General features: G+C 44.3%; 1 protein-coding gene and 1 pseudogene across 1 annotated transcript; both read left to right on the forward strand.

Annotated features, from left to right (window-relative positions):
• The first annotated feature begins 4953 nt into the window (after window positions 1-4953).
• LOC148121617 (PRAME family member 12-like) lies at window positions 4954-7386 on the forward strand (annotated as a pseudogene).
• A 2988-nt stretch (window positions 7387-10374) lies between these two features.
• LOC148121618 (zinc finger and BTB domain-containing protein 14-like) lies at window positions 10375-11878 on the forward strand. The gene is given in 4 exon segments (XM_087906671.1): window positions 10375-10976; window positions 11165-11770; window positions 11772-11838; window positions 11840-11878. Coding segments are annotated over 4 exon segments (1302 nt in total). The 5' UTR covers window positions 10375-10386.
• The last annotated feature ends 3362 nt before the right edge of the window (window positions 11879-15240 follow it).

Raw genomic sequence — 15240 nt, forward strand, 5'->3', positions numbered from 1 at the left:
TAGTTCCCAGCACCCACACCAGTTCCAGGAGATCTTATGTTCCTTTCTGTTCTCAGAAAGTGTCCAAAACCACCACACAAATAAGTACATGAATTTTTAAAACATGCCATTTGGTCAGAGGACCATTTGCTGAACCAGGAACTACCCCTGCCTATGAGCTCTGTAACTATGGGTCATTGACCATCAGTACAGTACCCAGCAAAAATTTCCTCTGACTCAGCCTCAGATCCAGTCACAAAGGGGAAGACTCCCCATAATGACCATGTCACTATTGCATCAGTGTGTACATCTTCCCAGGCAGAACTGCAGAAGTCAGGATGTACAGATGGGTAACAAAATTGTTGTCTTTTAGCAGCCTGCATATTATTGTCTTCTGGAGCTGTGGAAGCTATGCAACAGGAAGTTCCCCAGACCCAGACTGATTGCTTTCTGTCCTGTAACCAATATTGTGTTGTATTCTGCAATAAATGTCAGATGATCTCAGGATATGTAGTTTTGATGGGGACTTGACTTCCTGTAGCTCTTTTACTCTGGTGCCGTGGAGATCAGTCTGGGCTCTATTCTGTTACTTAATGTCTAGTTATGATGGACACCCAGGGGCACTGGGTCGCCTTCCTTAACAATACATTGGGAAGCTATCCAATGTCTGGCACTGAGATTTTTCAGTCATTTGTGTCTTCTGCTGCTGGCATCATTCACCCAAACAAGACACATTCACTTTTTGGTTTTTGTTTGTTTACTCTAGAAATGATGTGATGGCTTTTCTTGGATGTTAACTTGACAACATATACCTGGAATTAATGAAATCCCATATGGTTTGGCCCAAGTATGAGGGATAATTTTTCTTTCTTCCATTTTTTTCAACATAGGGTTTATTTAGATAATACTATCTGTCCTGGAACTAATTCTGTAGACCAGGCTGGCCTTGAACTCATAGAGACTCACCAACTCCGCCTCTGTCTCCTGAGTGGTGGAAGTAAAGCCTTGTGCTACCACTGCCAGACTGAGGGTTTTTTTCTTACATCATTTGAAATAGAAAGAACAACATGTTTCTTCTTCTTTTTTGTTTATTCTTCTCTCATACAATGTATCCAGACCACAACCTCTCCTCCCTCCATCCCTCCTAGTTCCCCTAAAATACATTGCTCCTCCATTTCCCTTCAGACAAGAGCAGGCCTCTCAGTGATATCACTGAACATGGCATAACAGATGTAATAAGACTAGGCATGAATTCCCATATCAAGACGTGATGTGGGATGACCCTCTGTATACTGCGAATACCATCGGTTAATACAGAAGCTGTCTTGGGCCTGTGATAAGGTAGAGCAGAACTAGACAGGGAAAGCTAGACTGAATGCTGGGAGAAAGAGGGCAGAGTTTGAGAGAAGACATGGAGCCTCCACTAGAGCAGACATGCTGCATCTTTGCCTGTAAAACACAGCCACATAGTGATATACAGATTAATGAAGATGGGTTAGTTTAGGATATAAAGTGAGCCAGAAATGCTCATAAACTTTTGGCCAAACAATATTGAAAATAATATAGTTTCTGTGTGGTTATTTAGGAAGTCTGGGCGGTCAGGAAATGAATTAGCAGCCTCATATAACAAAGACTGGATGAGGCAAGCTAGTACTAGGAAAAGGGTCCTGAGTAAAGGCAAAAAAGTCAGAGAAACCCCCATTCACACTGTTAGGAGGAATGAGGCAGGGATTGATGAGAATGGAATGAAGGGAAGTGAAACTGGGCTATAGATGCCTCACTGGCAAAGACCCATTTTCACTGAGTCTGAGACCCTGGACTTGATCCTAGGCAAAGGGAGAAAGCAAAGACTTGGAAGGGAAAGCAGATATGAGATGTGGATAAGAAGCAGACTCTAAGATGTATTTTGTCTTAGCTCCTGGGATTTCGACCTGTTTTACCAAGTGGAAGTTGAAATTCACAGTGTTTGATTTGATGAGTGTGCACCATGGTTTCTGGAACTTTAGGGCTAGAACTCACAAAGTGACTGCTCACCACATATCATGCAAAAGCAGTCAGTGGAGATCTGTCCTAATCCGGGGTGAAGAAGCCTTTTGTGGAAGTAACTGATCTTGAAGTCATGGAGGCAGATTTTTGTGAAAGGGACATATACTTGTTGCAGTGGGCCCAGCAGCAAAACAATTCCTTTCATTTATGTTGTAGAAAGCTGAAGAGTTGGGATTCACCTGTCTTCACTGCTGAACAGTTCTTCAAAATGGTAGGTGTAGACTACATCCTGGAGCTCAATCTGAGTCAGTGGTGGCTTAAATTCACAGCACAACTTTTTCTTTACCTGGGGTTGATGAGAAATAATCACATTTGTGCTAAAGGGAATTTGGAAGCCCTTCAGGTTTGCTGCTTATTCAAGGCAAGAAGGAATAAGCATGTTGTTTTCTCAGTTCCCCAAACTCCCCTGTCTCCAGAATCTCTCCATAAGTGATAGCTTCTTCTTAGAAGTCCGCCTTGAGGAGTAGCTGAGGTTAGGAAGGATGGGAAGGTTCCTGGAGAACATAGAAAACAAAGCCTTTCCTTTACAAGTTAGTGGGTCCTTGATGGTCTGACCAGGGGTAACCTAACAATGACAGAGACACAGCAGATGAGCTCTATGCTCAGACGTGTGTGAACAGGCACCAGAACACCCACCTGCAATTACTCAGTGTGAAAGGTTGTTTGGAGCCCAAAACGTTATTTAGTAGGTGGGAAATATGTGACACTGGGTTTGAAGTTGGGGGAACTGGACATGACTGGTGGGGAAGAAACATGTCAGGGGACCCATAGGGACACTACTGGGAGGAGCTGAACCTGTCATATGGACAGACTACATCTGGGGAAAGCATCATCTGCCTTGCTTTCAATCCCACCAATCCTCTTTAATACCATTTGGCAAAACTAATTCCTTGATCTCTCCCTAGGAGCCTGAACATCTGTGAGCTCAAACATCAGAATCTGAGTAGTGTAGTGCTGTCTGCTTTATGCCCTAAGCCCCTTGGGGTTCTCTTTTAAAGAATCACAAGTATCCTGCAAAGCCTGGAGTTGGAGGGGTTTTACTTGAGAGACTTCTGTTTCCATGTGATTGTGCCTGCCCTGAGCCAATGCTCCCAGCTTACCAAGGCCAATTTCTATCAGAATAATATCTCTCTTCTCATCCTAAAGAACCTTCTATGTCACACAGCCAAGCTGAGCAAAGTTGCCATGAGCTGTATCCCACCCCTATGGAATGCTATGACTCCAGGACAACAATTAGAGATAGATTTATGCAAGTTTGTTTTGAGTTGCTGAATATACCATGTCTCAGAAAATGCCCCCCCAAAAAAAGAAAGAAAAGAATTGGTACTTTAGAGATGTTTCAGACATCAGAGAGGGGAAAATTTGAATTTGAAACCAAAAGACTGTGGTTAAAAATGTGTGACATGTGACATAAGACTGGAGAGATGGCTCAGAGCCTAAGAGGCTAAAAATACTGATTGCTCTTCCAGAGGTCCCAAGTTCAATCCCCAGCAACCACATGATGGCCCAAACTTCCTTGTGCTAGAGGGGATCTGGAAGCCTAGTTCTATCACTGCTTCTTCAGAGCTGGAGCAGGAGTAGATAAGTACTTTGCATTCTCAGCTCCCCAAAATAATTGCCTTCAGCATCTCTATGTAAATGATGTCTACTATCTAGAAGACTGCTTGACAGAGTAGCTCAAGTAAAAAAAAAAAACTGGAGAAAGTCCAACAGACCATAGAGAAGCCCTCTTTTTACATTGCAAGAAATGAGGAGCAAGTCACCTTGTAGCAGTCCTCTCTGGCTTCAGCCTAAGGTTCTCTCCCTGCTTGAGTTCCAGCCCTCACTACTTTTGATGATGAAGTGTTACATGGAATTTTGAGTAAAATAAAACCTTTCCTCCCCAAGTTTCTTTGGTCATAATGATTCATAAGAGCAGTAGAAACTCTAGCTCAGACAGATGCTTAAGAAAATATACTATTTGTTACTGAACAACCAATTGATGTGGTCTGCCCTGGGAAAAACCAACTCTCATGTTCTCAGCTGTTCCACATGTACATTTCTTTGTATACAATTGAGATCTCTTGTGGTTTTGTCCTTCCAGTGTGATAAATTAATTGATGTCATCCTTGTTCAGGTCAACTTTGATCCATCATTTTAGTGAGACTTAAGAATGTTGCTTCTGATATTAGTATGAAATACAGTCTCACAACAAACTTTCTGATCCTCTGACCCTTCCAGTCTTTCTACAACCCCTTTTCTGTCCAATGCTCCCTGAGTCTTCAATTGGGAGTAGACTTTTTTGTTCCTAAGATTTATTTATTCATTATGTATACAATCTTCTGTCTGCATGTATGCCTGCAGGCCAGAAGAGGACACCAGAGTTCATTATAGATAGCTGTGATCCTCCATGTGTTTGCTGGAAATTGAACTCAGGACCTCAGGAAGAGCAGCCAGTGCTCTTAACCTCTGAATCATGTCTCCAATCCTGATGTGGGAGTGTTTTGTACCTCATGGCGGAGGTACCAACTGTAGCCATGTTTATTGCCACAACTCTATGGCATTTCAAAATCCCTGCCAGCAAGCAAGCTGCAACAGTCTGTTCACAAACCACACTCAAATGCTCCATAGTTGGACCACCTGCCTAAAAGAGTCAGAGTTTGCCCTGGCAGGATGGCCCAGCAAGCCAGCATTTTACAGCAGCATGGCTTTTTTTCCTGCTATGGCTGAAAACCAAAAAGCATGCGGTCAGCTTTTCAGCAAATTCATTTAAGTGTTTCATGGCAAGACCTCGTAAAGAGCTACAGGGATTTGCAGTTAAAGCTGAGTCAGGAAGTCTCTCTTAAATGAGAGCACTTGCCTCTAGCAAGCAGAGCATTTTATGTGGATGCAGTTGTCCTCATATTGGCGCCATTCTGTAACATGAGGGCTTGTTTGTCTCTATCCTCCATGTTACAGATCTTGACCATCTCTGCTCTGAAGGACCTGCCCATGGCATTCTTCCCACCAGTATTCAAAGACGCCTTCACTGGCAAACAGACAAATATTCTGAGGGCAATGGTGGTAGCTTGGCCCTTCCCATGTCATCCTATCAATGCCTTGATGAAAACTCCCAACCTGAAGGCCTTGAAGGCTGTGCTGGGGGGCCTGGATTTGCTGATTAACCAGAAGTATCAACTTAGGTAAGTGAGATCAAGGTAGCATGGAGGGGAAGACTGTGGATGGAGAGAAGTGACCACAGACTTCAGAATGTGGTCCAAGTGGAATCAGAGTTTAGAGAAGTGAATAAGTACAAAAGGGCAGTGGTGTGCGGAACACACTGAGAAGAGATGTGGTCAATATAAAATGACGCTCCCCCTCCCTGTTCTGTCAGCCAATAGAAATGAAAACACTCTGAGTTCAAGGAATGGATTTCAGGGAAATGAAGGTGTGAGATCAAAGCAAAGTATAAACTGATACTCAAATTGTCATTTGAATCTCCTTCTTGTTTGACTAACAGCAGTTGGATACTACAAGAGCTAGATTTGCAGGGTGCCCATCATAACTTCTGGAACTTTTGGACTGGAACAGAGGATGGTGTCTGCTCTCCAGATGTCAATACTGAGACCCAATCAGTAGCACATGATCCCATACAAGGTGAAAAATAGGTTGTGAGTGTGTGGATCAACCTTTCCCTTGAGACCAGGCATCTCTATAAATACATAAAATGCTTCTATTGGTGGATCAAGCAGAGAAAAGATGTGATGCTGGTGATGTGTCCAAAGCTGGAGTTTGGAGCCACCCCTCTCTACAAGCCTGTAATGCTGCTGGAGGTATTTGAGCCAAGCTCTATGAAGGAATTCACAGTGAATGCACGCTGGAACCTGAGAACCCTTGTGACCCTTCAGAAAATCCTTCTCAATGGAATCTTCGTACCTTTGGAGTGGTTTGGAAACCGCAAGATGGTCAAAAAGTGTATTACAGAGATTATTTACTGGGTACCAGATCTCAAAAAGATCCAGCATCTCAAACTGAATGATGTCTGTTTCCTGAATGAACAACTGTACCAAGTACTCAGGTGAGGAAGAATAGAGTTCTTGCTCCACAGGCCAGGGAAAGTCTTGCAGAGTTCCATGAAACAACAGTGCTCACCTGTGGCATCCCAACCACTCCTGAATATAGAAGTGCTATTACCTTAGGATAACTGACCTCGTAGCCTTTCTGCTGCTCTAGCAATCATGATCTAGGAACCGTCTTTGCTAGGGAACCAGATGAAGGAAAAACAGATCCACAAAGTGGATGAGGTCTTAAGCCACATGCTACCCCATGTCACCTCTCTCCTCAGGACTGTTAACAGTTTAAATCCCTCTCTCTCTCTCTCTTTCTCTCTCTCTCTCTCTCTCTTCCCCTCTCTCTCTCATTTCCAAAGTGTCAAGTGTTCTTTGAGCATGAGTAGGGCCTTGTAAATGAATGAGGGTGAATAAGACAACAGGCAACAGGGAAACCCTGTGAGCAGGACAGAGGCTGTGCTAGGAAGGTGGGGCTCATTCGGATCATTATTGGCAGAGCCAGGGTTGGTTCTAAGTGTCCCCTTTGTTGGCCCTTCTTGATCTCCTGCTGAAACCAACTGTCAGCTTGGGTGACTTTGTGCTTGACTGTGCAGAGGGAACAGATTTGGGAACAGAAAATGTCACAGTCTCAGTGATTTTGCATGTGTTGTTAACTCTGCATCAGGGAATACCCTGATCTTGATCTTCATGATGCTCTCAAAATGAACTTAGGCCTAACTGGCCTCTGCTACATTGAAGTATCATCCTTTCTTTACCATTATTAGACTTTACTGAGATAAACTCCTCTGTCTCTCTGTAGGTGCATGGAGAGTCCCTTGGAGACCCTTGCAATCACTCGATGCTCACTATCAAATGCAGACATGAGTTATCTGTCCCAGTGTCCACATGTCCACAAGCTCAAACATCTGTACATGAGTGGTGTCACCTTTCTAAATTTAAGTCATCCACTTCTAGGAAACCTGATAGAGACACTGACAGCTACTCTGCAGACATTACAATTGAAGGGTTGTATGATCATGGATTTCCAAATTAGTGTTCTCCTGCCAGCCCTGAGCCAGTGCACCCAGCTCATTGAGGTCAATTTTCTGAAGAGTTTCCTGTCTGTGGCCAGTCTGAAGAAGCTGATGCATCACACTGCAAAACTGACTCAGCTGACCCGGGAGCTGTATCCAGCCCCTGACAAGGTCTATGATGACACTTCAGTGAGCTCATGGAAACACTCAGTGTTATAAGACAGCCGAAAGAGGTCTACTTTGTGAGTAAGAAATGTCTAGATTTTCGGGAATTCTGTGTCTATAATGTGGGGACTGCACTATGTTCATGTTGGCAATAAATGAGGAGGTGTAACATGAGGGGGCCGGCTTGTTGGGGTTTCCGTCCTGCCCGGTACCCCACAACTGGCAACTCCCAATGAAAATCACACACATGACTCCATAAGATTATAAACTGATTGGCCCATTAGGTCAGGCTACTTATTAGTTCTTATGACACATATTACCCCACTATCCTTATCTAGGTTAGCCATATAGCTTGGTACCTTTTTCAGCTGGGCAAGTTACATGCTGCCTCTTCGGTGGTCTGCGCAGGAGTGGCTGAGGAAGCTCTCTGCTTCCCAGAATTCTCCTGTTCTCATTGCATCACCTCTACTTCCTGTCTGGTTTTCCCGCCTATACTGCCTGCCTGGCCAATCAGCGTTTTATTAAAATATAATTGACAGAATACAGATAATTCTCCCGCATCATTTCCCTCTTTTTTTTTTTTAAACAAAGAAAAATACCCATAGTCCATTTGTTGGGAATGTGGGCGTAGTATTTCAGGCTACTTCCTGCTGGTTGGGGGCGCTGATGATCTTATGGGGACCTAAAGAAAATTTCGAGTTATAATCAAGTCCTGACTGGAGTATCCTGTGAGTCTTGATCATCTCAGGCAGCAGTCTTGAATATGTTCTGGATGTAGAATTCAGACATCCAGGCCATCTGTTCCTGTTGGAGATTTTTCAGGTGGCCTCCCTTGGTCAAAGGTGATTTTTCTTAACTCTGAATAAATCCAGAGCCTCTCGTTTTCTGTGGAAACAAAAGCAAAATCTCTTCTCCAAAGTAACATACCTTTTGATTTCAATTTTGAAGCCAAGGTATTTTCAAAATACCTATCTTGGATTAATTCTGCAGCATTTATAAGCAAATGTATTTTGGTGAGTGTTGCTCCTTCCTCAGCATTCAAACAATTAAAAGAGAGCATAATAGCATACAGTATCAAGATTCTCTGTATATTTTCCATCTTTATGCAGCTTTATTTTAACTTTTATTTCTTTTATTTTTATTTTTACTTTGTGAGACAGGTTCTCTGTATATCTTTGTCCTGGAATAACTCTGTAGACCAGGCTGTCCTTGAACTCACAGAGATCCTCCTGTCTCTACCTCCCCAGTGCTAGGATTAAAGGTGTATGCTACCACACCTTGAACTCACAGAGATCTGTCTCTGTCTCCCAAGCATTGGGATTAAAGGCGTGTACTACCACACCTTGAGGTCACAGAGATCAATCTACCTCTGCCCCTTGAAGTCAGAGGTCAATATGCCTCTGCCTCCCAGGCATTGGGATTAAAGGTGTGTACCACCACACCCTATTCCTCCTTTTTATTCTTTTTTCTTTTTAATGACTTTAACCTTTAGCCTGCATATATTTTTAACACACTGTAAACCATTTAGAGGTTTTCTTTCTCTTTGAATCTCTCTTTACTGTATATCTCTCTTTTTCTGACCACATGAGTCTAAAACTGTGGCTTTGACGGCTAGATCCAGTCCATTCCTTAGCTTTTCAGACTCATGGTAGAGGTACCACTGAAGCCTTTTACTGCCACAACTCTATGGCGTTTCAAGGTCCTTGCTAGCAAGCAAGCTGCAGCATTCTTCTCACAGACCACACTCAGTTGGACTGCCTGCCTGAAAGAGTCAGAGATTGCCCTGGCAGGATGGCCCAGAAAGCCGACATTTTAAAACAGCACAGCTTTTTTCCTGCTACAGCTTAAAACCGAAAATCATGCGTTCAGCTTTTCATCAACACCGTTTAAGTGTTTCGTGGCAGGACCTCTTAATGAGCTGCAAGGTTTTGCAGCTAAAGCTGAGTCAGGAAGCCTCTCTTAGATGAAACTACTTGCTTGCCTCTAGCAAGCAGAGCAGACCCGAGAAATTGCTGCTACCAAGAAAATATGCTTTACTCTATTCTTTCCCAAGCTTTCTCAAGCTTTCTGTGGATTCAGTTATCCACGTGGGCGCCATATGTAACATGAGGGGCCGGCTTGTTGGGGTTTCCGTCCCGCCCGGTACCCCAGAGCCGGCATACCCCAAGGAAAATCAACCACACAGAAATCTATATAAGTTATAAAGCTGATTGGCCCATTAGGTCAGGCTTCTTGTTAACTCTTATAAGTTATGTTACCCCATTATCCTTATCTATGTTAGCACATGGCTCCGTAACTTTCTCAATGTGACAGCTTACATGTTGCCTCTTCAGTGGTCTGCGCAGGAATGGCGGAGGGACCTCCCTGCTTCCCAGAATTCTCCTGTTCTCATTGCATCACCTCTACTTCCTGTCTGGTTTTCCCGCCTACACTGCCTGCCTGGCCAATCAGCATTTTATTAAAATATGATTGACAGAATACAGACAATTCTCCCGCATCAAGGAGGGATCACTGCTGGTCTCTGAGAAATGAGAGCCAAGACTCAAAGGACTCATTAGAGGCACAAAACTTTGATTCAAGTCTCATTGACACCATACTCTTCAATAGTTCAATGATTAAGAACTCTTGGCATGCTCCATGTGTGCTCTGAGCCCTCTGCCAGAGGCCCCATGGAGCCAAGGAAAGCTTTTACCCCCTAAGGTTCCAGATTAACCCTTTCCCTGCTTGCTCACTTAAGAGGCCCAATAGGGTTCCTTGCCTTTTGCAAGCAGAGGCACTCTTTCTTCCTCCTCCCCCAAAGCTTACACCATGTATGCACATGGAGGGGGCAGTGGGTGTGTTCACAGCAGGCTAGATGTTCTGTGTTCCTGCAGGAAGAGGGCTGCTACCACCAGGGACTTGCATGATTCCCCCCACACACACTGCTCCCTCCCCAAACTACAAAAAAAAACTCCAAACCACTACCACCCACCATGCCCTGCATCCATCCTGTCCTGGCCTGCATGCTGACAAATGCAGGAGCCCATGGCGAGCTTCTCCAGCTGTGCCAGGCTGCAGATCCAGCTTGCCCCCATCAGACTTACTCTGATCTGAAGATTTGGGAGTTTAAAGCATTAAGAAAATAGCCTGAATTGTTCATAGAGTTTTTCATCAGTATGTCTGAAACCATAAAATATAATGACAATGATCTTAAAATGCTGTCTCTTAAAATGCTGAATGAACAGCGCCTGGAAGGAAAATTTTGTGATATCACTATCTTGGTTGAAGATGTCAAGGTCAGAGCCCATTGCTGTGTTCTCGCTGCCTGCAGCACCTACTTTAAGATGCTTTTCAAAAAACTAAAAGTGGATAGTTGTTCAGTGAGAGAGATAGATTTCCTCCATTCTGATATATTTGAAGAGGTCCTGAACTACATGTATACAGCAAAGATTTCCATGGAAAAGGAGAATGTTAACATGACGATGTCATCAGGTCAGATTCTTGGTATCCGGTTTTTGGATAAACTCTGCTCTCAGAAGCATGATATATCTAGTCCTGATGGCCAGTCCAATGGCCAGTCAAGGAGTAAGTACTGCCTCAAGTTAAATGGCCCCAAGGGAGATGTTGCTGACACTCAGGATGATGATGTTGAAGAAATCGGGGATCAGGATGACAGTCCCTCCAATGACACAGTGGAAGGCACTCTCCCAAGGCAAGTGGATTACAAGTCTCCTTTTACAACTCTCTGGGTTCAGGAAGTGAATTTGTTTAATTTATCTTTTATGTACAAGTGCAGTGCATGTACACCTGCAGGCCAGAAGAGGGCACCAGATCTCATTACAGATGGTTATGCGCCACCATGTGGGTGCTTGGGAATCGAACTCAGATCCTTTGGAAGAGCAGTCAGAGCTCTTAACTGCTAAGTCACCTCTCCAGCCCCCTCCCCCCAGGAAGTGATTTTTTAAAAAAACTAGGAAGTAAGGAAGTTCAAAAACTGAACTGCTATAACCAGGAACAAGAATCCATGGAGACTCCTGAGTCCAAAGATTTGGGGACAGGTGAAGTAAAAGATGAACAGACTCCAGGCTGGACAACAGCTACCAGTGACACGAGGTTTGAGTATTTGCTCTATGGTCACCATCGGGAGCAGATTGGCTGCCAAGCGTGTGGTAAGACGTTTTCTGATGAAGGCAGATTGAGGAAGCATGATAAGTTCCACACAGCAGACAGGTTATTTGTTTGTGAAATGTGTACAAAAGGTTTCACGACCCAGGCCCACCTGAAAGAACATCTGAAACTTTACACAGGGTACAAGTCCTACAGCTGTGAGGTGTTTGGGAAGTCATTTATCTGTGCTCCAGACCTTGGGAAGCATGAGACAGTTCACAGCAATGAAAGACCATTTGCATGTCCTATATGTGACACACCCTTCAAACACAAGTCTCACCTCAAAGACCACGAAAGGAGAAACCGAGGGGAGAAGCCTTTCCAATGTGGCTCCTGCACCAAGGCATTTGCCAAGGCCTCAGATCTGAAGAGGCATGAGAACAATATGCACAGTGAAACAGGTCAACCCCAGTGCCATCCAGAGTGAGACAGAACAGTTGCAGGCAGCAACAATGGTTGCCCCAGGCAGAGCAGCAGATGGAGACCACTGCCTGCAGCTAGAGGTGATGGGCCAGGAACATGTGGCCTGGGAAGTCAATACCCAGGTTGCATTGATCACAGTCAGTGAACACCTTTGACTGCTTTTGTGGCAACATAAAGTGTTGTACTGACTGGACCTAAGACAGTGCTCATTCCAGTTAGGTAATTCTCAGATTCCTCAAGGCAGTTATGTTTCTACCTTCTGACCAGTTTTTTATTTTGCTTTTTGTGCTGTCTAGTGTTCATGTTCCCAGTAAGCTCCCCTGCCCCTGTTTATGGTTTTAATTTGAAAACTCCTTTGTCTGGTTTAAAGTGAGCAACTTCTGTTCCGTTCTTAATTCCTTTACGCTTGCCAAGCTGGTGAGTGCAATTGAATAAATTGATCTCCTAACCATTTCAATATATGTAACTTACGGTCAAAACAGCAGTTTTACTACCTGGACACAAGAACTTCATATTGGTGCAGAAAACATTGGCACATGCTGACCCAGGACACTGTATAAATACAAAACCAAGTTTGGAAATACTGAATGGCATTAGTTTTATATTTGGTTTGTTGATTTTTAAATCTCTCTACATATCATTGCTTTTACTGTTTCTGTGGACAGTAAAATGGTTGCTGTGCTGAGGTATTTCTTCATCCATTGTGACGGCCCCTGTCCCCACCCCAAATGCTGCAGGGAATGTGGTACCTCAGGGTGAGTGAGTCTACCAGGGTAACTGAGTCCACCATGATGCTGGTGGTGCTGGAGCTGAGTTCCTCTTCTGTCCAGTGTGGCCACTCTACCTGTGGGTGTCCAGGGTGGATGCTCTACCTGTGGGTGTCCAGGGTGGATGTTCTACCTGTGGGTGTTCATGGTGGCCTCTTTAACTGTGGGTGTCCAGTGTGCTCACTCTACCTGTGGGTGTCCAGTGTGGCCACTCTACCTGTGGGTGTCCAATGTAGCCACTATACCTGTGGGTGTCCAGGGTGGCCACTCTACTTGTGGGTGTCCAGGGTGGCCACTCTACCTGTGGGTGTCAAGGGTGGCCACTCTACCTGTGGGTGTCCAGGGTGGCCGCTCTACCTGTGGGTGTCCAGGGTGGCCACTCTACCTGTGGGTGTCCAGGGTGGCCGCTCTACCTGTGGGTGTCCAGGGTGGCCACTCTACCTGTGGGTGTCCAGGGTGGTCGCTCTACCTGTGGGTGGCCAGGGTGGCCACTCTACCTGTGGGTGTCCAGGGTGGCCACTCTACCTGTGGGTGTCCAGGGTCGCCTCTTTACCTGTGGGTGTCCAGGGTGGCCACTCTACCTGTGGGTGTCCAGTATGGCTGCTCTACCTGTGGTTGTCCAGTGTGGACAAAAGGAATAGGCAGGAACCTGGAACCTCTGTGGGTCTGAGCATGAACCTGGGACCTCTGAGGGAGTAAGCAGGTTCTCTACAGGTCCAGGCGCATGTGAGCCTGGGACCTCCTAGGCATTAGACCAGAGCCAGAGACCTTTCCAGGTCCAACTCCAACCCAAGGACTTCTGCAGGAGGGAATCCAGAACAGGATTTACAGATACAGGTCAAAGCTAGTAACCTAGGCCACATTTGCTTCAAGGCAAGGAACTACACCTTGGGCAACAAATTCTACAGGAGTGGCTCTGAATGAGCTACCTAGGACAGAGAGGGCCTGAGGAAACAAGCTCCACCAGGAGCAGAAGCCAGGAGAAAATCCAGTCCCGGAAGCCAACCCAGTCTAGGGACACTGTGGACCAAGATTGAGCCAGCTATCTTGCTCAGAGTCAGCGATCTCCACCAGAACCAGAGTGGGACAGAACCAGCTACCTAGGACAGAGAGTGAACAAGCTGCACTGGGAGCAGAAGCAAGGAGCAAATTCAGTTCCTCAAGCCAACACAGTCCCTGGAAATTGGCTGATCAGGATTGAGGCAGTGACCAAATCCAGAGTCAGTGATCTCCACCAGAACAGGTTCAACTCCAAGCCAGGGACTTCTGCAGGAGGGGATCCAGACCAGGGTTTACAGAAACAGGGCAAAGCCGGCAACCTAGAACAAAGTAGACCTGAGACAGTAAACTGCAAGGGAGCAGAGCAAGGCACAGGAGTGCTGAGCTATCTGTGGTAACACCAAATGACCAGCGGGGTAATTAGAACTGTGACACTGACTGTACCACGAGGAACAACCATCTGAGCTTTGGATTCACTGGCACCTAGAAGATTATTCAACAGAATCTCAGACAGCCCCAACCACATCTATTGGAGGCAAAGATGAATAGAAAAGGTAAGGTCACACACTATACCACAAAGGGCAACACAAAACCAGTAAAACTTAAAGACTCTACAACAGCAAGACCTGAAAAAGCAAATATAGGTGAAGCAGAAGAAAATGACCTACAAAACAACTTCAAGAGAATGTTTGAAATTCCTAAAGATGAAATGAGAAATTCCCTTAAAGAAACTGAGGAAAACACAAACAAAAAATTGGAAGAGATCAGCAAATCATTTAAAGAGAACTAAGAAAAAGAAATCAAACATATAAAAGAAACCATTCAGGACTTGAAAACTGAAATAGAAACAATAAAGAAAACACAAGCCGAAGGAATTATAGAAACAGAAATAATGAGAAAAAGATCAGAAACCACAAACGCAAGCATGAACAACAGAATACAAGAAGTGGAAGAGAGAATCTCAAGCGCTGAAGAAAGAATAGAGGAAATAGACTCAGCAGTTAAAGAAAACATTAAATCTAACAAAAGCTTAACCCAAAATATCCAAGAAATATGGGACACCATTAAAAGGCCAAATCTTAGACTAATACATATAGAAGAAGGAGAAGTTCAATTCAAAGGCACAGAAAATTTATTTAACAAAATCATAGAAGAAAACTTTCCCTACCTAAAGAAAGATATGCCTATAAAGATACAAGAAGCTTACAGAACACCAAATAGACTGGATCCAAAAAAAAGTCCTCTCATCGCATAATAATCAAAACACTAAATATACAGAGTAAGGAAAGAATATTAAGAGCTGCAAAGAAAAAAGGCCAGTGACATATAAAGGTAGACCTATCAGAATTACACCTGACTTGTCAGTGGAGATAATGAAATCCAGAAGGTCATGGTCAAGCATTATGCAGACATTAAGAGACCATGGATGCCAGCCCAGATTACTATACCCAGCAAAACAGTTGATCATCATAGACAAAACAAGAAATGCCATGACAAATCTAGATTTCACCAATACCTAGCCACAAACCCAGCCCTACACAAAATACTAGAAGGAAAACTCCAACACAAGGAAGATGGTTATACCAACTAAAACACAGACAATTGATGATCTCATTACAGCAAATCGCGAAGAAGAAAAATATGCAAAAACTAACATCACCAACAATGAATACT

The sequence above is a fragment of the Myodes glareolus genome, chromosome 6 (genome assembly GCF_982192425.1).
Source record: "Myodes glareolus chromosome 6, mMyoGla1.1, whole genome shotgun sequence".
In the NCBI taxonomy this organism is placed as follows: Eukaryota; Metazoa; Chordata; class Mammalia; order Rodentia; family Cricetidae; genus Myodes; species Myodes glareolus.